Source organism: Callithrix jacchus, chromosome 13 (genome assembly GCF_049354715.1).
Source record: "Callithrix jacchus isolate 240 chromosome 13, calJac240_pri, whole genome shotgun sequence".
In the NCBI taxonomy this organism is placed as follows: domain Eukaryota; kingdom Metazoa; phylum Chordata; class Mammalia; order Primates; family Cebidae; genus Callithrix; species Callithrix jacchus.
Window position 1 is genome coordinate 41548018 of NC_133514.1, and position 13602 is coordinate 41561619.

The following is a 13602-nucleotide window of genomic DNA, read 5'->3' on the forward strand; positions in this document are numbered from 1 at the left end:
TCTCTGTCTTACAACCTCTGTGTATTCTCACTGTTTGTGGCCCCAGTGCAATGTCATCAAAAACTCCTCCAAGACTACATGGGCAAGTTCTGGCAGGAAAAAAAAATACCTTGATATATATTATAATATCTGTAATATTTAATGAGAACTAGTTCTCACCCAGTTTTTCTAGGAATCTGGACTAGACTACAATTCCTACACCTGCAAAGTTCTCGGCACACAGAAAAAATCGTCTAAGGATATCACATGGTGCCAGATACTCACATTTTCTGACCGGAGCCTCTTGGCAGGACACCCTCCGTCCCTGGGGTGAAGCATGTAATATAGTCGGACTTTGCTTGCATGTTTTCGACTCTGAGAAGGAAAAGCAGAAACAGATACTGTAAAAGAGAAGTCATTTCAAATCCTTTGAAATCTAGCAGTGCCTGCAAATGCAAGAATTGTATTGTCAGTAGAAGATGCTTCTGCAAACTCCTGTGAGTGTAGGGTATAGTTTCAGAGAGGTTAAGCGGTTTGCCCCAAGTTCTAAAGCCAATGTAATTTCATGATGGGAAAACACAGTAATGAAGAAGGTGAAGGCAGTGGGATCATTTAGCCTAGAGTGGATGATATACTATATTTAATCTTCCGCAAAATAAAAACAGAAAAGCGAAAGAAATAACATAAGGATCAATTGTGATGGGAAGAGGAACAGTGATCACTCTCACTGCTGCTGCCCTGCCCTCAGGGTCTGGGGACAATGCCTCCCTGGGAGCCTGGTACACCTCACCCTCAGTAGAAGCCTTTTCTGATGGCTCTCCCATACCCAAGTTATTAATAAGCTATCAGAAGGGATAGGATTCTCTAAGGTCAGATATCATGAGCAAACTAAAGAGAATTGTATGTCAGTCTGGGGCCTGACCACAGCCTAAGCTACCTGCCAGCAGATGATGCAGTTGAGCAAATAAAGACCCGTGTTCTTCGGAATTAGCAGGATTGTTGATTTCTGGACACACTGAGGTCCATGCCCAGCATGGAGAAACTGATGCCCTCTTTGTTGCCTATTTCCTCTTCTTTGCTCAACTGAGAGTCCACCCAGATTCCCACCACTTTTAAAGAATACAGCAGTTCTCATTTCCAAGTTTCTACCTGAGGCAGGATGGCAGAGTGAAAAGAACACTAAGAAAATCTTCAGACATTCAGAATCTGGGTTCCAGCTCTACCACTTCCTAGCTGTGTGATATTAGGCCAGTTTCTTATTGGAATGTGTTTATAATCACAGTAAGTCTCATTTTCTCCATGCACAAAATGAATATCACAATTTTGTTAGGGTGTCATAAGAATCAAATGAGACATTGCATATGAAAAATTGCAATCTGCATACTGTTAAAGATTTCTCGCTGTTGACTGCATCAACTCTTCAATCCATTGTTCCCTAATTCCAATCCCCCTTCCCTATTCCTTTACTCAGGTTATTTCCTTCTTTTCAAGGCTTTTGTTCCACTGCGGCTTTATTTACAGTTGCATCCTAGCCCGTCTCCTAGATGGTGGTTTACTTTTATCAATCAGCCATGAAGGCAAAGTGATTTCCAGAGAAGACACAGCAAGTTGCTTCTTGTTTACAGGATAGATTGTAAATCCTTCCTGTCCAATTTCCGCATTCATTACTTTCTTAATTCCTTTATTCTCTTCCTAGAACAAAAAGACCAGGCTTCTGGACAATCCCTGAACACTTTTAAGGCCTTTAAATGGGTTGAAAAGTGCCAATGAAACATGAAAAATTTTTACAGACGTGTAAAAGTAGTGAAATGTGACTTGGAAATACATTGTCAACACTTGTAGCACTATTTCTAGGTTACATAGGTTTTAATCAAAGCTCATCTGAAGGATTTTTGTTTGTTTTCTGCCTAGAAGATTGTTATGAGAAAAAGCTGTAGATGTATGTCAGATGAGTCGACATCATTGTTCAGCTTCCACATGAAAATGACAGTGCAGGCATATATTGTTCTCTTTGCAAATAAATTTGCAGCTTGCTAACAACTGCACGTATTTTCTCCCATTTTGCTGAGGGTATTTTGGAGGTAAGGAAGGAGTCATGGTTATATTGGGACGACTGCTGCAGTGAAAAGAATAAAAAGGAGCGTTTAACCTGCAAGATGCTGAACGTGGACACAGCCTGGGCTGGTGAAAAGGCACACAGACGATAATTGATGGAAAAACAAGTGGTAACAATGTGAGCTCAAATGTGGCTGACGTAGACTCTCAACTCTGCATTTGTTACCAGAGAAGAACTTCTTTTCACATTCCCTGCATTATCAATTTCTTAAAGCTCTGGATTTCCAGAGAATGAAATTACAGCAAAACTGGAAATCTCATTACACAGTCTGGTTTCTGGCTGTTTTTGTTTTCCCCTCTTAAGGTATTCCATTGCTTTTAAAAAGGCTTTCTAGTAAAGGCAGAGTTCACTGAGTTATTTATTTAACTACAGTTAGACAAACTAGTAAAAAGTCGTTGGCTGAAAAGAAAGGGAAAATAAATTTCCAAGCTCTGCCATGAAGCCATTAGTGATGTGAGATGCTGGGATTTGAGGCTTATCAGTGATTTTGATCATTACAGGCCTGTTTTCCTCCCTCACGGCCCCCACCCCCAGTTTTGGCGGGAGAGGGAATGGCTATACCTGCAGTAGTGCCCTAGCCTAGGGTTATGGGTGACGGAAATCAGAGCCTTGGCAAATGCCTCCTGCATCTGGAATGACGGTGGAGGCATCCCTGATCATCATTTAGCAGCATTCATTTTGCCTGGACATCTTTTTTCCCTCTCTTTGCTTTCTCCAGGGTGCCGGGACCAGATCCAATGCCTTCCCTGCTAACAACTTCCAGCAGGAAGTGAAAATCTGCAGACTTCTCAGTGGGAGGAATGTGCAGTCATATTCCCGGTTAGTCTGACTCAAATCCAAAGTTGATTCCAAATTATTTTGGTTGACAAAGGGAAAGAGGTTCCCTGAAGATTGTCCTGGGATTTTTACAGCTTGCCTTGCCTCCAACCTAGGCCTATGACACCTAAGGATGGAGACCTGCCATGGAGCCCTTTCCTTTCTTTCTTTCGTGTGTGTGTGTGTGTGTGTGTGTGTGTGTGTGTGTGTGTGTGTGTGACAGTCTTCTTCTGCCACACAGGCTGAAGTACAAGGGCACAATCTGGGCTCACTGCAACCTCCGTCTCCCAGGTTCAAGTGATTCTCCTACCTTGGTCTCCTGAGTAGCTGGGAGACTGAGCTACTCACCACGCCCTGCTAGTTTTTGTATTTTTAGTAGAGACAGGGTTTCACCATGTTGGCCAGGCTGGTCTCGATCTCCTAGCCTCAAGTGATCAGCCCACCTCAGCTGCCTTTTCCTTTCTTCCCAGCTTTCTCACCTCTCTTTCTAGATGAAACTCTGAGACACTTAGAGTGTCTTCTTCTAACTGGCTCCTCTCTACCCTGTACCTACTAGAAATTCTTTGAGATTTGGCACAGTAATCTCACTCCTTTCAATTTATTGTAAAAAACAAACAAATGAACAAAAACTTTCCTACAACAAGAAAGTGAAAATTAATTGAAGCAAGATATCCATTCCAGCAGTACCTAAATAGGAACAAAAAATTAGGGAGACAATTGCAGATTCAACAAGAGAAGGCTGGTTAAAGCAGCTGTGGCATGACCTATATTAAAAGGAGATTTGGGGACAAAAAACCCTTTATCTATACACACACACACATACACACACACACACACACACATATATAAAGGTTTTTAATGTATATTTTATATATACATATATGCATACATACATATACAATGAATGCTGAAAGAAAAATGCTAAACTCAAAACTACACAGATACTATGATTACAATGACATAAAAGTGCGTAAGTAGATAATACAGGTAGAAAAGAAAAAAATAACGATTTATGAGGCTATGGGGAGTATGAATGGTTTTTATTCTTTATTTTCATAACAAATTTGTTTGTAACATTCATGTAATAACTATAATTTTACAATGCTTAACCCATTTTGATTTCACATTATGTGTACTTTTTACCCACAATTATTGTAATTAGTAAAAAGCATCACTGATCAGAAATGCTTTTAATGTATACTGGTATAATCGACCACATTTTCATCTACCCTCGTTAATGTCTTGTTAACATTTAGAATGCATTTTTGTTTCATTGCAGTACTTGGTATTAGATGAGCCTTCTTAACCCAAGAGCAATGCATGCTACTTAAAATTTTAAAACTTCCTTTTGGTACATGTAAATGCCAGGGTACTTACATGTCACTTTCACTTCCTGTGTATGAATAGAGACTAGAGGATGGGGAGGCCTAAGCTATCCACACAACTACACTGAGAAGGGCTGGAGGAAAAGAGACGTCTGACACTGGCTCTTACATCCTCCAAATAAACATAAGTAACAACACATCCTTATGACTCTCGCCCAGATTTATTAGTACCCAAAATTTCCACTGCTTTTAGGAGTCTGAAATGGCCAAGTGAAAAGAATTTTAAGAAAAACAAAATACCCACATGTTAAATGTATACGTTACAGAGTTTCAGGAGGAAAAAAGAACCATTACTTTAAGGGAAAAGACATGAAAAAGAAATAACAATCTCTTCCAATTGCACTGAGAGTCAATCCCAGGTTCTTTTTTGCATTAATATTTGCATTTTGAGCAAAAGTCATTACTTTCATTCAAACCACATCAACTTTAAGCTTCCCAGATCGACCAGAAATTACCAACTCCTCCATTTTAATTAAAGCCTTTGCCCCCAGTCCTAGGCATTGTGCGGGGACAGACCTATATGAAGATTAGTTTCTTTTGCTGGAACAATCTCTTGGCATGCAAAGAAATCATCTAAAATGGAAATTCAGGCCAGTCTTCTCTTTGGGGGAATAAAGAACAAGACAAACCTCTATGTCAGATGTATCGCTGTGAAAGGAGGAGGCGAAACGCATAGAAATAGAACGGCTTTGCGCGCCACCTAAACAACCATCTTCCATTGTCACACGTGCCTCAAAAAATTCACAACTCAAATATGCTTCCAACAAGGCTACTGATTTCTGGTCCCATAAAATGTGGAGATAACAAAGCAACCGTGTATTTGCACAATGCTTCAGGCAGTCTTCAAAGTCCTTTCACGCTCATCAACTCGTTTCATCCCGGAATCACAGTTGTGAGGTTGGCAGGAGAGGTGCTAACTCAAATAAGCTTAAAGATCCATTCCTGATTTCCTAGATAAGTCTTCCACCATCTTATTTCATCACAGGCATCTAATTATACCTCTTCTAGAAACCAGCTAAAATAAGCCAAGGACATCAACAAAACAGGAAAACCTGGAGCAAAGAGTGATTCTCACATGCCACCACATTTGAGGTCATTCCAGAGAGAAGAGGAGCCAAAAGAGAAAGGACAGCAAACACCAATGTCTAGCTCATTGGGATTCCTGCAAAACAACGGGCTGATGTGAGATGAGGGGCTCCATCACACAGGATGAACGAGAGGGCATCCTGGCAGAACGCCAGGTGGCATCCCTTCACTGAGGGCCCCAGGGATGAGCCCTGGAAAAGGTGCAGTGTGGCCTCACTAGAAGGGCAGGGTTAAATACAGACAAACAAAACAGAAAACTATAAGTGCTGGGGATTCCCTCTAATGAATGGAACTCTTTTCCAAACTGATGTATCTTCCCTTAATTCTCAGGGGAAGAACATTGGGCACAGAAACTCCCTGTGATGGGCCAACTAAAACTCTAGGAAGGGAAAACTGGTCCCTAAAGGAAGGCTTCACCAACATAGGGAAGGAAGAAGTCAAACTCCTCTGCTGGAACACCCCGAGGTGCCAGGCCTGACCTCCTGCCCAGGCCACTGGGCTACTGAAATGGTCTTTAATTAAATCCTAGTGCTAACATACATTAGAAGATCCTAAAAGGATTTAGGTAGATGATGGAAAGATCCAAAGCCAACCACACATAGAGGGGACACATGGCTGGCCTTAATAACCTTCTGCTCGGCCAAAGATGGGTGACATCTATAAAAAATTATGAAAAAAAAATGAAAGAAGACTTTTGAGAAACTATCAAGGAAATCAAGCAATTGTTTATGCAATAGTTACTACAAGACATAGAAGTTTTTAATGGCACATGTTTTATGTCATTCAATTCAGGAAAATATCAACAGCGTAAAAGCTAAAAGACAAGATAAGACAACAGATTGAGATAAGATATTGGTGTCTGAGTTAATACAGAATGGGAATTTAAAACATCACAGCTTAATTTTGAAGGTCTTTCAGTTTAATAGCAGAATCAACACTGCAGATCTATGTAGAGGTCAGGATAGAGACAATTTCTAGAATCCATAGAAATAGAATAAAAAATAAAATAGGAAAAAAAAGAAACTAAAGATCTTATATATGAAAGACCAGAACAAATGTAATGTGGTTTTAATGGCAGAATAAACAGACAAATACATAGAGTATAATAAAAAGCTCCAAAATAGGTTCAATAATTTGGGACCAAAAGAAAACTAGGAAAATATATTTAACCTTGTGATGGAAAAGTTTTCTAAGCAAAGAAAGAAAAAAATGCAGGACTGATGAAGCTGGCTACCAAAAAATAAATAAATAAGTGTTTTCAATCTGAAATACTTTTCTATAAGAAGCAACCCACAAAATAGGAAAAATATTTGCAGTGTGTAAAAGAAAATGGCTTAATATGTTTGAGATCAAAAGTGTCCTCCCAAATTTATTCAGAAAGAATCTTAAAATAGACAAAGGACACAAATAGAAATTATAGAAATACTAATAGTTAAACGACTTACAAAAGGAAATTCATCCAAAAGCTACCTTACAATTTTTTTATTTAAAAAAATGTGTTTCTTTCACCCAGCAAATTGGCTAGGATTGACAAAATATACATATCCATATTGGGGAAGATGCAGAAAAAGCTAGCCCTTGTGCACATAGATAATAGGCATGTAAATTGATACGAGCTTCCTGGATGGAAATTTTGCAATATATATCCGGAGCAAAAACTTGTTTGATTCAGCAATCCTACTTCTATGAATTTATTCTAAGGAAGCAATCAGAGACATGTAATGCCATTTATGTATAGTAAACATGGGAAAATAAGCTAAATGCCCTAAAACAAGAAGGATAAATACTATAAAATATCCATAGATACCAAAGAGCCATTGGCAAGCATAATAATATTCAAATATATATATATAAAATAAAATTTAAAAGGTAGTTTCCAATCAGAATGCAAATTTTTAAATAAAAATGTATATGTCTCTGTATGCATATTCAAGGAAAGGTCCAGGAAAAAATGTACCAGAAGATTAGTGTTGTTTATATGGATTACAAGTGATTTTAAATTTTCTTATTAATGCTTCCTTGAAATTTCAGATTACTTAGAAGACCAAATCATTCCAATGACAGGACTGGAAAAAATAATTATTTTAAAGATTCATTCTAATACTGATGATGTATCTTCAAATAGTCCTACCTTAAGATGAGGAAAATATGTCCAGAAAGACCAAGAGATTTTCTCAAGATCCGACAACTTACAAGTTCTCAGCAAACAGGGATTATATCTGTTGGCTTCACTGTTACATCCCCCAGATCTATCACAACGCCTGACACATGGCTGGTGCTCAATAAAGATTCATCAGTTCAGTGATTGAACACGTGCAGAACAGAATAAGTCAACCTCGAAACAAGAAACCAAGACCCCTGATGAATGAAGACCATTGTGTAGAAGTGTTGCGTACATTTGAAATCACTGTTGTTATAGATCTTATTGCATTCAAAAGATGAGACTGAAAGCCTCACACATATACTACCGTCTCTAAACTCCATGAGTGCAGTGCAAGTCACAGAGGAGGGAGGGAGCCCGCAGACCAGAGACAGTCCTAGGCGGCAGGGCTCACAGGCATTTGACAAAGTGCACAGTGGAGGAAAACCGCTCAGGAGGTGAGCTGATGAAGACTGCAGTTGAAGCACAAGCTCTGAAGAAACTGAGGGTCTGCTGCAACTGTGCAAAAGTAGAGATTCAGGGCGGCAGTTGCCTGGCTGCAGAGTCCACGGCTCATACAGAGGCAGCGTGTTGAGGAAGAGAGGTTTGGGACAAGGCAGAGTTCACTGCTCCACTGTCTCCAAGAATCAGAGATCCATCAGACACCAGCTTGGTAAAGTGCCCTTTAACCTGTGGTCAGATATGCAGGCTTCTGTGGCTAAAGGTGCTATGCCTTTGCTTTTAATTATAGGGTGGTGGATATTTGTTTTGTTCTGGACTGAATTGTATTGCAGCCCTAATCCCCAGTGTGACTGTATCTGGAAGCAGAGTCTACAAGGAAGTAATTAAGGTTAGGTAAGTCATAAGGGAGGGGTCCTAATTGATAGGACTGGTGTCTTTATATGAAGGGGAAGAGACACCAGAGATTGTGCTCTCTCACTCTCTGTCCCCATGCATAGAGAAAAGGCCATGTGAGGATACAGTAAGAAGGCAGCCGTCTACACACCAGGAGAGAGCCCTCACCAGAAACCAACCCAGCTGGTACCTTGATCAGGGACTTCTAGACTCCAACATGGCAACAAAGTAAATGTCTGTTGGTTAAGACCCCAAATCTGGCATCTTGCTATGACAGCCGAGGCTGACTAATAACATGCCATCCATCTACACTAGATGTTCTCCTGGGGTCTTTCTTCTGCTACACAGCAATAAATTCAATTTCCAAATGCACAAAGGGTAGCCTCAATGTTTCCAGAATTAGGTCACTTTGTTTCTTCTAAAATATATTTACAAGAGCATTTAACATGAGGAACACTTATCATAAAAACTATTGGAAAAAAGCAAACTTTTGTTGGAGAAAAAAATCACATACAGTGGGATGTGCGGTGCCCGTGATTGTGGAAGCATGTTTGTAATCATCTATGTGGCTGTCTGCCTACACAAGTGACTACATCAATGCATTACAATTCTAAATAAAAGTCCTGCAACTCAAAAAATTAAATTACCACCAAAGCCTGGAGGAACAGTTTTCTGTGGCGTTCAGTACAGAGCTAAATATGTCTCCATGATGTCTGTGCATTTTAAACAGAATCATATGAGAAATAAAAGAACACAGGCTCATCTAGGCCTCTCTTTTGCTGTCTGGGGAAAAAAGTGCTATTTCCCCAGAAAGCCCTTGAAGAGAAGTTAAAAGTTAGGTACAAGGGAAAGAATTAAGCCAGTGCGATCAGTGATTACAGTCAGAGAAGACTGGGTAATGTGAAATAACAAAGTTATCAAATCCTTCCGAAAATGTGGAAGCTTAAACAACACGAGCCAATCCTGGGCTACAGTTTCCCATGTCTCAGGTTTCTTCTGTAAAATTTGTGGCTAGCCTAAGAAAAAATACAGCACTTTATAAAAATAGCACCATGTGGAGTCCAAAAATTAACCCCACCACTGGCAAATTGTCACCGATTTCAAGTGAGGTTTAGTCTGTGGAAAAAAAAAAACAAGGGGATCTATAGTCCCCACCCTTATGTGAATGACAAGGGGGGCAGGACAGTCCCTCAGCCAACCCCAATAAGGTCAGCAGCTGCAACAAGGCTCCCAGGAGCTCCCCAACCTGCTCTGATCACCTTGTTATTCTGCATAACATTTTTACATTAGATTTTGTTTTTACCCTATTATTTTATACTTCGTAGCATGTATCATATAATTATTCTTAAATTGAACTCTGTTATTTTGAGTGAATCTTCCATTTCTGTTGCTCCAACCCTACAACACACCTTTAAATATTCTGCAAAGGCTGTTCCTCTTTAAATACTCATTAACTATTTAAGTAGCTAGGTAAGTCAGATTACGTAACATAGCTTAAATGGACCTTGCTTTAAACAAAGCATAATAGAAGAAAAAGCTGGATTAACAAAACAACAAAATAATAGAGTACTTGCTGAACAAAGGGATTCTCCATCTCTCAGCAAATTATATTTTTAAAGTCAAATTCCTAGGGTGCACTTAAATTGTGACTTGATTTTTGAAGGTTTTATATCCACGTTATTTCAAAAAAATACTTCTAGGTATATATAACATTTATAACCTGAAAAAATCAATCAGTGAATTCTATAAAGAACATTTCTCAGTATAAAATAATATGCACAGAACAGCATATCCATCTCTCCCGTCTCTGCACTAATGTTGTTCCCCCTGCCCTTGAGTCAGTTTCTTGCACAGAAAATTACCCAGTGGAAGTGGTGCAGGGCTGAAAATTCTCATGCCTCACTAGTGCAGCTGGGGCTAGCTATAACACTGTAGAAAAATAGGTGAGTGGCTTTGTTTCACCTAATGATGGGAAGACAGAAATTTTTTCTCTTTAATTCCATCTTTCTGAGTCCGCAAACAGAGTTAAGTACTCAAAAGCATATTTTATTTTTCCAGCAATATTTGTTTTATTTAATCCATCTTTATAAGCCTTAGGGGGAGCAGGCACTCGCTGCCAGCTGCAATTCCACTATCACCTGCAGCTCAACCCCCACCTGCTTTTCAATTTTTCTATTTGCCTACTCAAAGACCCAGATTTTAGTCTGTTTGCAGGTTGCTTTCAATTGATGGCATGATTAAAGAAAAACATCTCTAGCCAGGTGGTTGAGTAGAAGATTGATTGAGTTGCAGGACTTTTATTTTAAATCATAATGCATCCTCTACTCAACCACCTGGCTAGAGAGGCTGGATTACGTATTTTGGAAATATATAATCAGTATTTACTCAATCAGGATTGATACGGTTTGGCTGTGACCCCACCCAAATCTCATCTTGAATTGTGGCTCCCACAATTCCCATGTGTTGTGGGAGGGACCTGGTGGGAGATGATTGAATCACGGGTGCAGTTTCCCACATACTGTTCTCATGGTAGTGAATAAGTCACAGGAGATCTGATGGTTTAGTAAGGGTAAACCCCCTTTGCTTGGCTTTCATTCTCTCTTGCCTGCCACCATGTAAGAGGTGCTTTTGCCTTCTGCCATGATTGTGAGGCCTCTCTAGCCATGAGGAACCTCTTTTTCTTTATAAATTACGCAGTCTCAGGAATGTTTTTATCAGCAGCGTGAAAATGGACTCAAGTACCCACCCCTCAGAGATGCCCAGAGCTCAATCAGGGGGACCAGAGAAAAACACAGGCAGAGGTTTACATTTCTAGAGGCAAGGGCATGCAGAGCATCTCCTCCTGGGGACAGCTGAGAGGGGACTGCCGGAGGTCAGACTACAAGAGTCCTCTCCTTTCCATTCTCTCTGTTTGATGCATGGATCACCTGATTCAGAAGCACAGGGAGTTTTTTAAAAGGCAGGTTTTCAACTGAATAATAAGGATGACTAGGGATAGAGTTCTGGGCTTTAGATTTTTCACCAGCTCCCCCAGTGCTTCCTAGGAAAATGGATTTTTAAAAATTGTGGCTTTCCTTTCCTCTCCTTTCTAGCTCTCTCCTCTCTCCCTGGTGGCTGCCAAGCCCAGACTGGCAGGAAAAGAAACCAGACTGAGTGAGCTGTCTTCTGGCTTCAGCTGGATAGCACCTCAGTGAGAGGCAAAATCAGGGAGAAGCGGTCTCAAGGCCAACCCATCGGCCACCTGGAAACAGCAGGCTGAGCGGTGCGGAGCATGAAGTAAGCCCTCTTCCGGCAGCGGCTCTGCTCTAATGGCTTCCAGCTCTCAAGCTCTTCAACTGCCAGTTTTCATTTCTCAGAACCTTATCTTTCCCTCCCCTCCCAACTTTCCTTCTCCTCTTCCTAACCACCTTCACAACCTTGACCCTTAGCCATCCAACCACCCTACTCAAACTCAGTACAGATGCTCCTTGACTCACGATGGGATTTCTCCCCATATGCCTGCAGCAAATGAAATCGAAATGCATTTGACACACATAACGTACCCAACACCATAACTTTGTCTGACCTACCTTACACATGCTCAGAACGCTTACATTAGGCTACAGCTGGCAAAAACCATCTACCACATAGCCTGTTTATAATATAGTGTTGGTGATCTCATGTGAATTATTAAATACTGTACTGAAGTATGGCTTCTACAGGAGCTGTATTGTTTTCTCACCATCATAAAGTCGAACAATCGTTAAGTTGAAACATCGTCAGTTGGGGACTCTCTGTGCTTCCAAAAAGAACCATTATCTTTCATCCTACATCAAATCCCTTGCTCAGTGTTCCTGTTTTAGTCTGGAGCACTGACATTCTTGTAGGCAACAGGCACAAAACCAAGTGAAACAAAAATATTGGAATATATGAACCAAGAATTTAAAATAAGAAAGATCATTATATTTGAGAGGTTGAGAAGATATTACCAATATGAAGCAAAAACATGAAATCAACAAAATATAAAGCAGACATATTAGATGGTAGGATTATATACCATGACCAAGTAAGATTTATTGGTTTGATAGATGAAAACCCATTAATGTAATGTACCACATTTATAGAAGGAAAGACAAAAACCCTATGATCGTATCAATAGAGCCAGAAAAAGTTTGAACAAAATCTAACACCCTCTCATGACAAAAACTCTCAACAACAAGGAATAGAAATGAAGTTTTCCAACCTGATAGGGCCATCTGTGAAAACCCCTAACAGCACACTTCATGGTGGATCAGAAGCTTTCCTCCTAAGATGAGGAGTAAGACAGGAATATCCTCTCTCACCACTTCCACCTGACGTTGTAGTTGAGATTCACAACGGGACAATTAAGTGACAAATCATGGCGATGAGGAGGGTGGGGTCTTCATTCCATCTAGACTGGAATGAAGAAATACAACTTTCTCTACTTGCAGATGACATAATCCTAACCAACCCACCGAAAATCAGAATTAATAAACTAGTGCAGCCAGGTTGCAAGATGCAAGATCAAAATACAAAAATCAATTGCATTTCTAAACACTTATAAAATAACAATCTAAAAATGAAATTAAACAACTCCATTTACAATAGCATCAAAAAGAAAAAAAATACCTAGGAACGAGCTGATTCTAAAATTTACACAGACTCAGATTAGCCAAAACAATCTTGCAAACAACGAAGTTGGAACACTTACACTCCCCAATTCCAAACTTACTATAAAGCTACGGTAATCAAAACAGGGTGGTACTGGCATAAAGACAGACATATAGATCAATGAAATTCAATTAAGAATCCATAAATAGACCCTTTCATTTTAATCTATGTTAATGGATTTTTGACAACCATCTCAGCACAATTCAACAAATAATGATGGGAAAATTAAATAGACATATGCAAAACAATGGAGTTGGATGCCTACCTCCTACCATATACAGAAGTTAACTCAAAGTGTACTGTATGCCTTGATGTAACAACTAAAACTATAAAAGTCTTTGAATATTTGTGACCTTGAATTAAACAATGGCTTCTTAGATGTGCCACCAAAAGCACATGTGACAAGAAAATAAATAAATTGGACGTCATCAGTTTTTTTTAAATGTTGTGCTTCAAAGACACCAATGGCTCATATCTGTAATCTGAGTGGTGGATCACAAGATCAGGAGTTTGAGACCAGCCTGACCAACATGGTGAACCCCATCTGTACTAAA

At 39.8% G+C, this 13602-nt stretch overlaps 1 protein-coding gene across 3 annotated transcripts in view; it reads right to left on the reverse strand.

Annotated features, from left to right (window-relative positions):
* Positions 1-13602, reverse strand: part of ZMAT4 (zinc finger matrin-type 4) — a 360398-nt gene that overhangs the window by 228653 nt on the left and 118143 nt on the right. For all 3 annotated transcript variants that reach the window (XM_035270372.3, XM_017963828.4, XM_035270371.3), the window contains exon 3: positions 265-354. In XM_035270372.3, coding sequence (XP_035126263.3) covers positions 265-354 — 90 coding nt within the window. The remainder of the gene's footprint in view (positions 1-264; positions 355-13602) is intronic.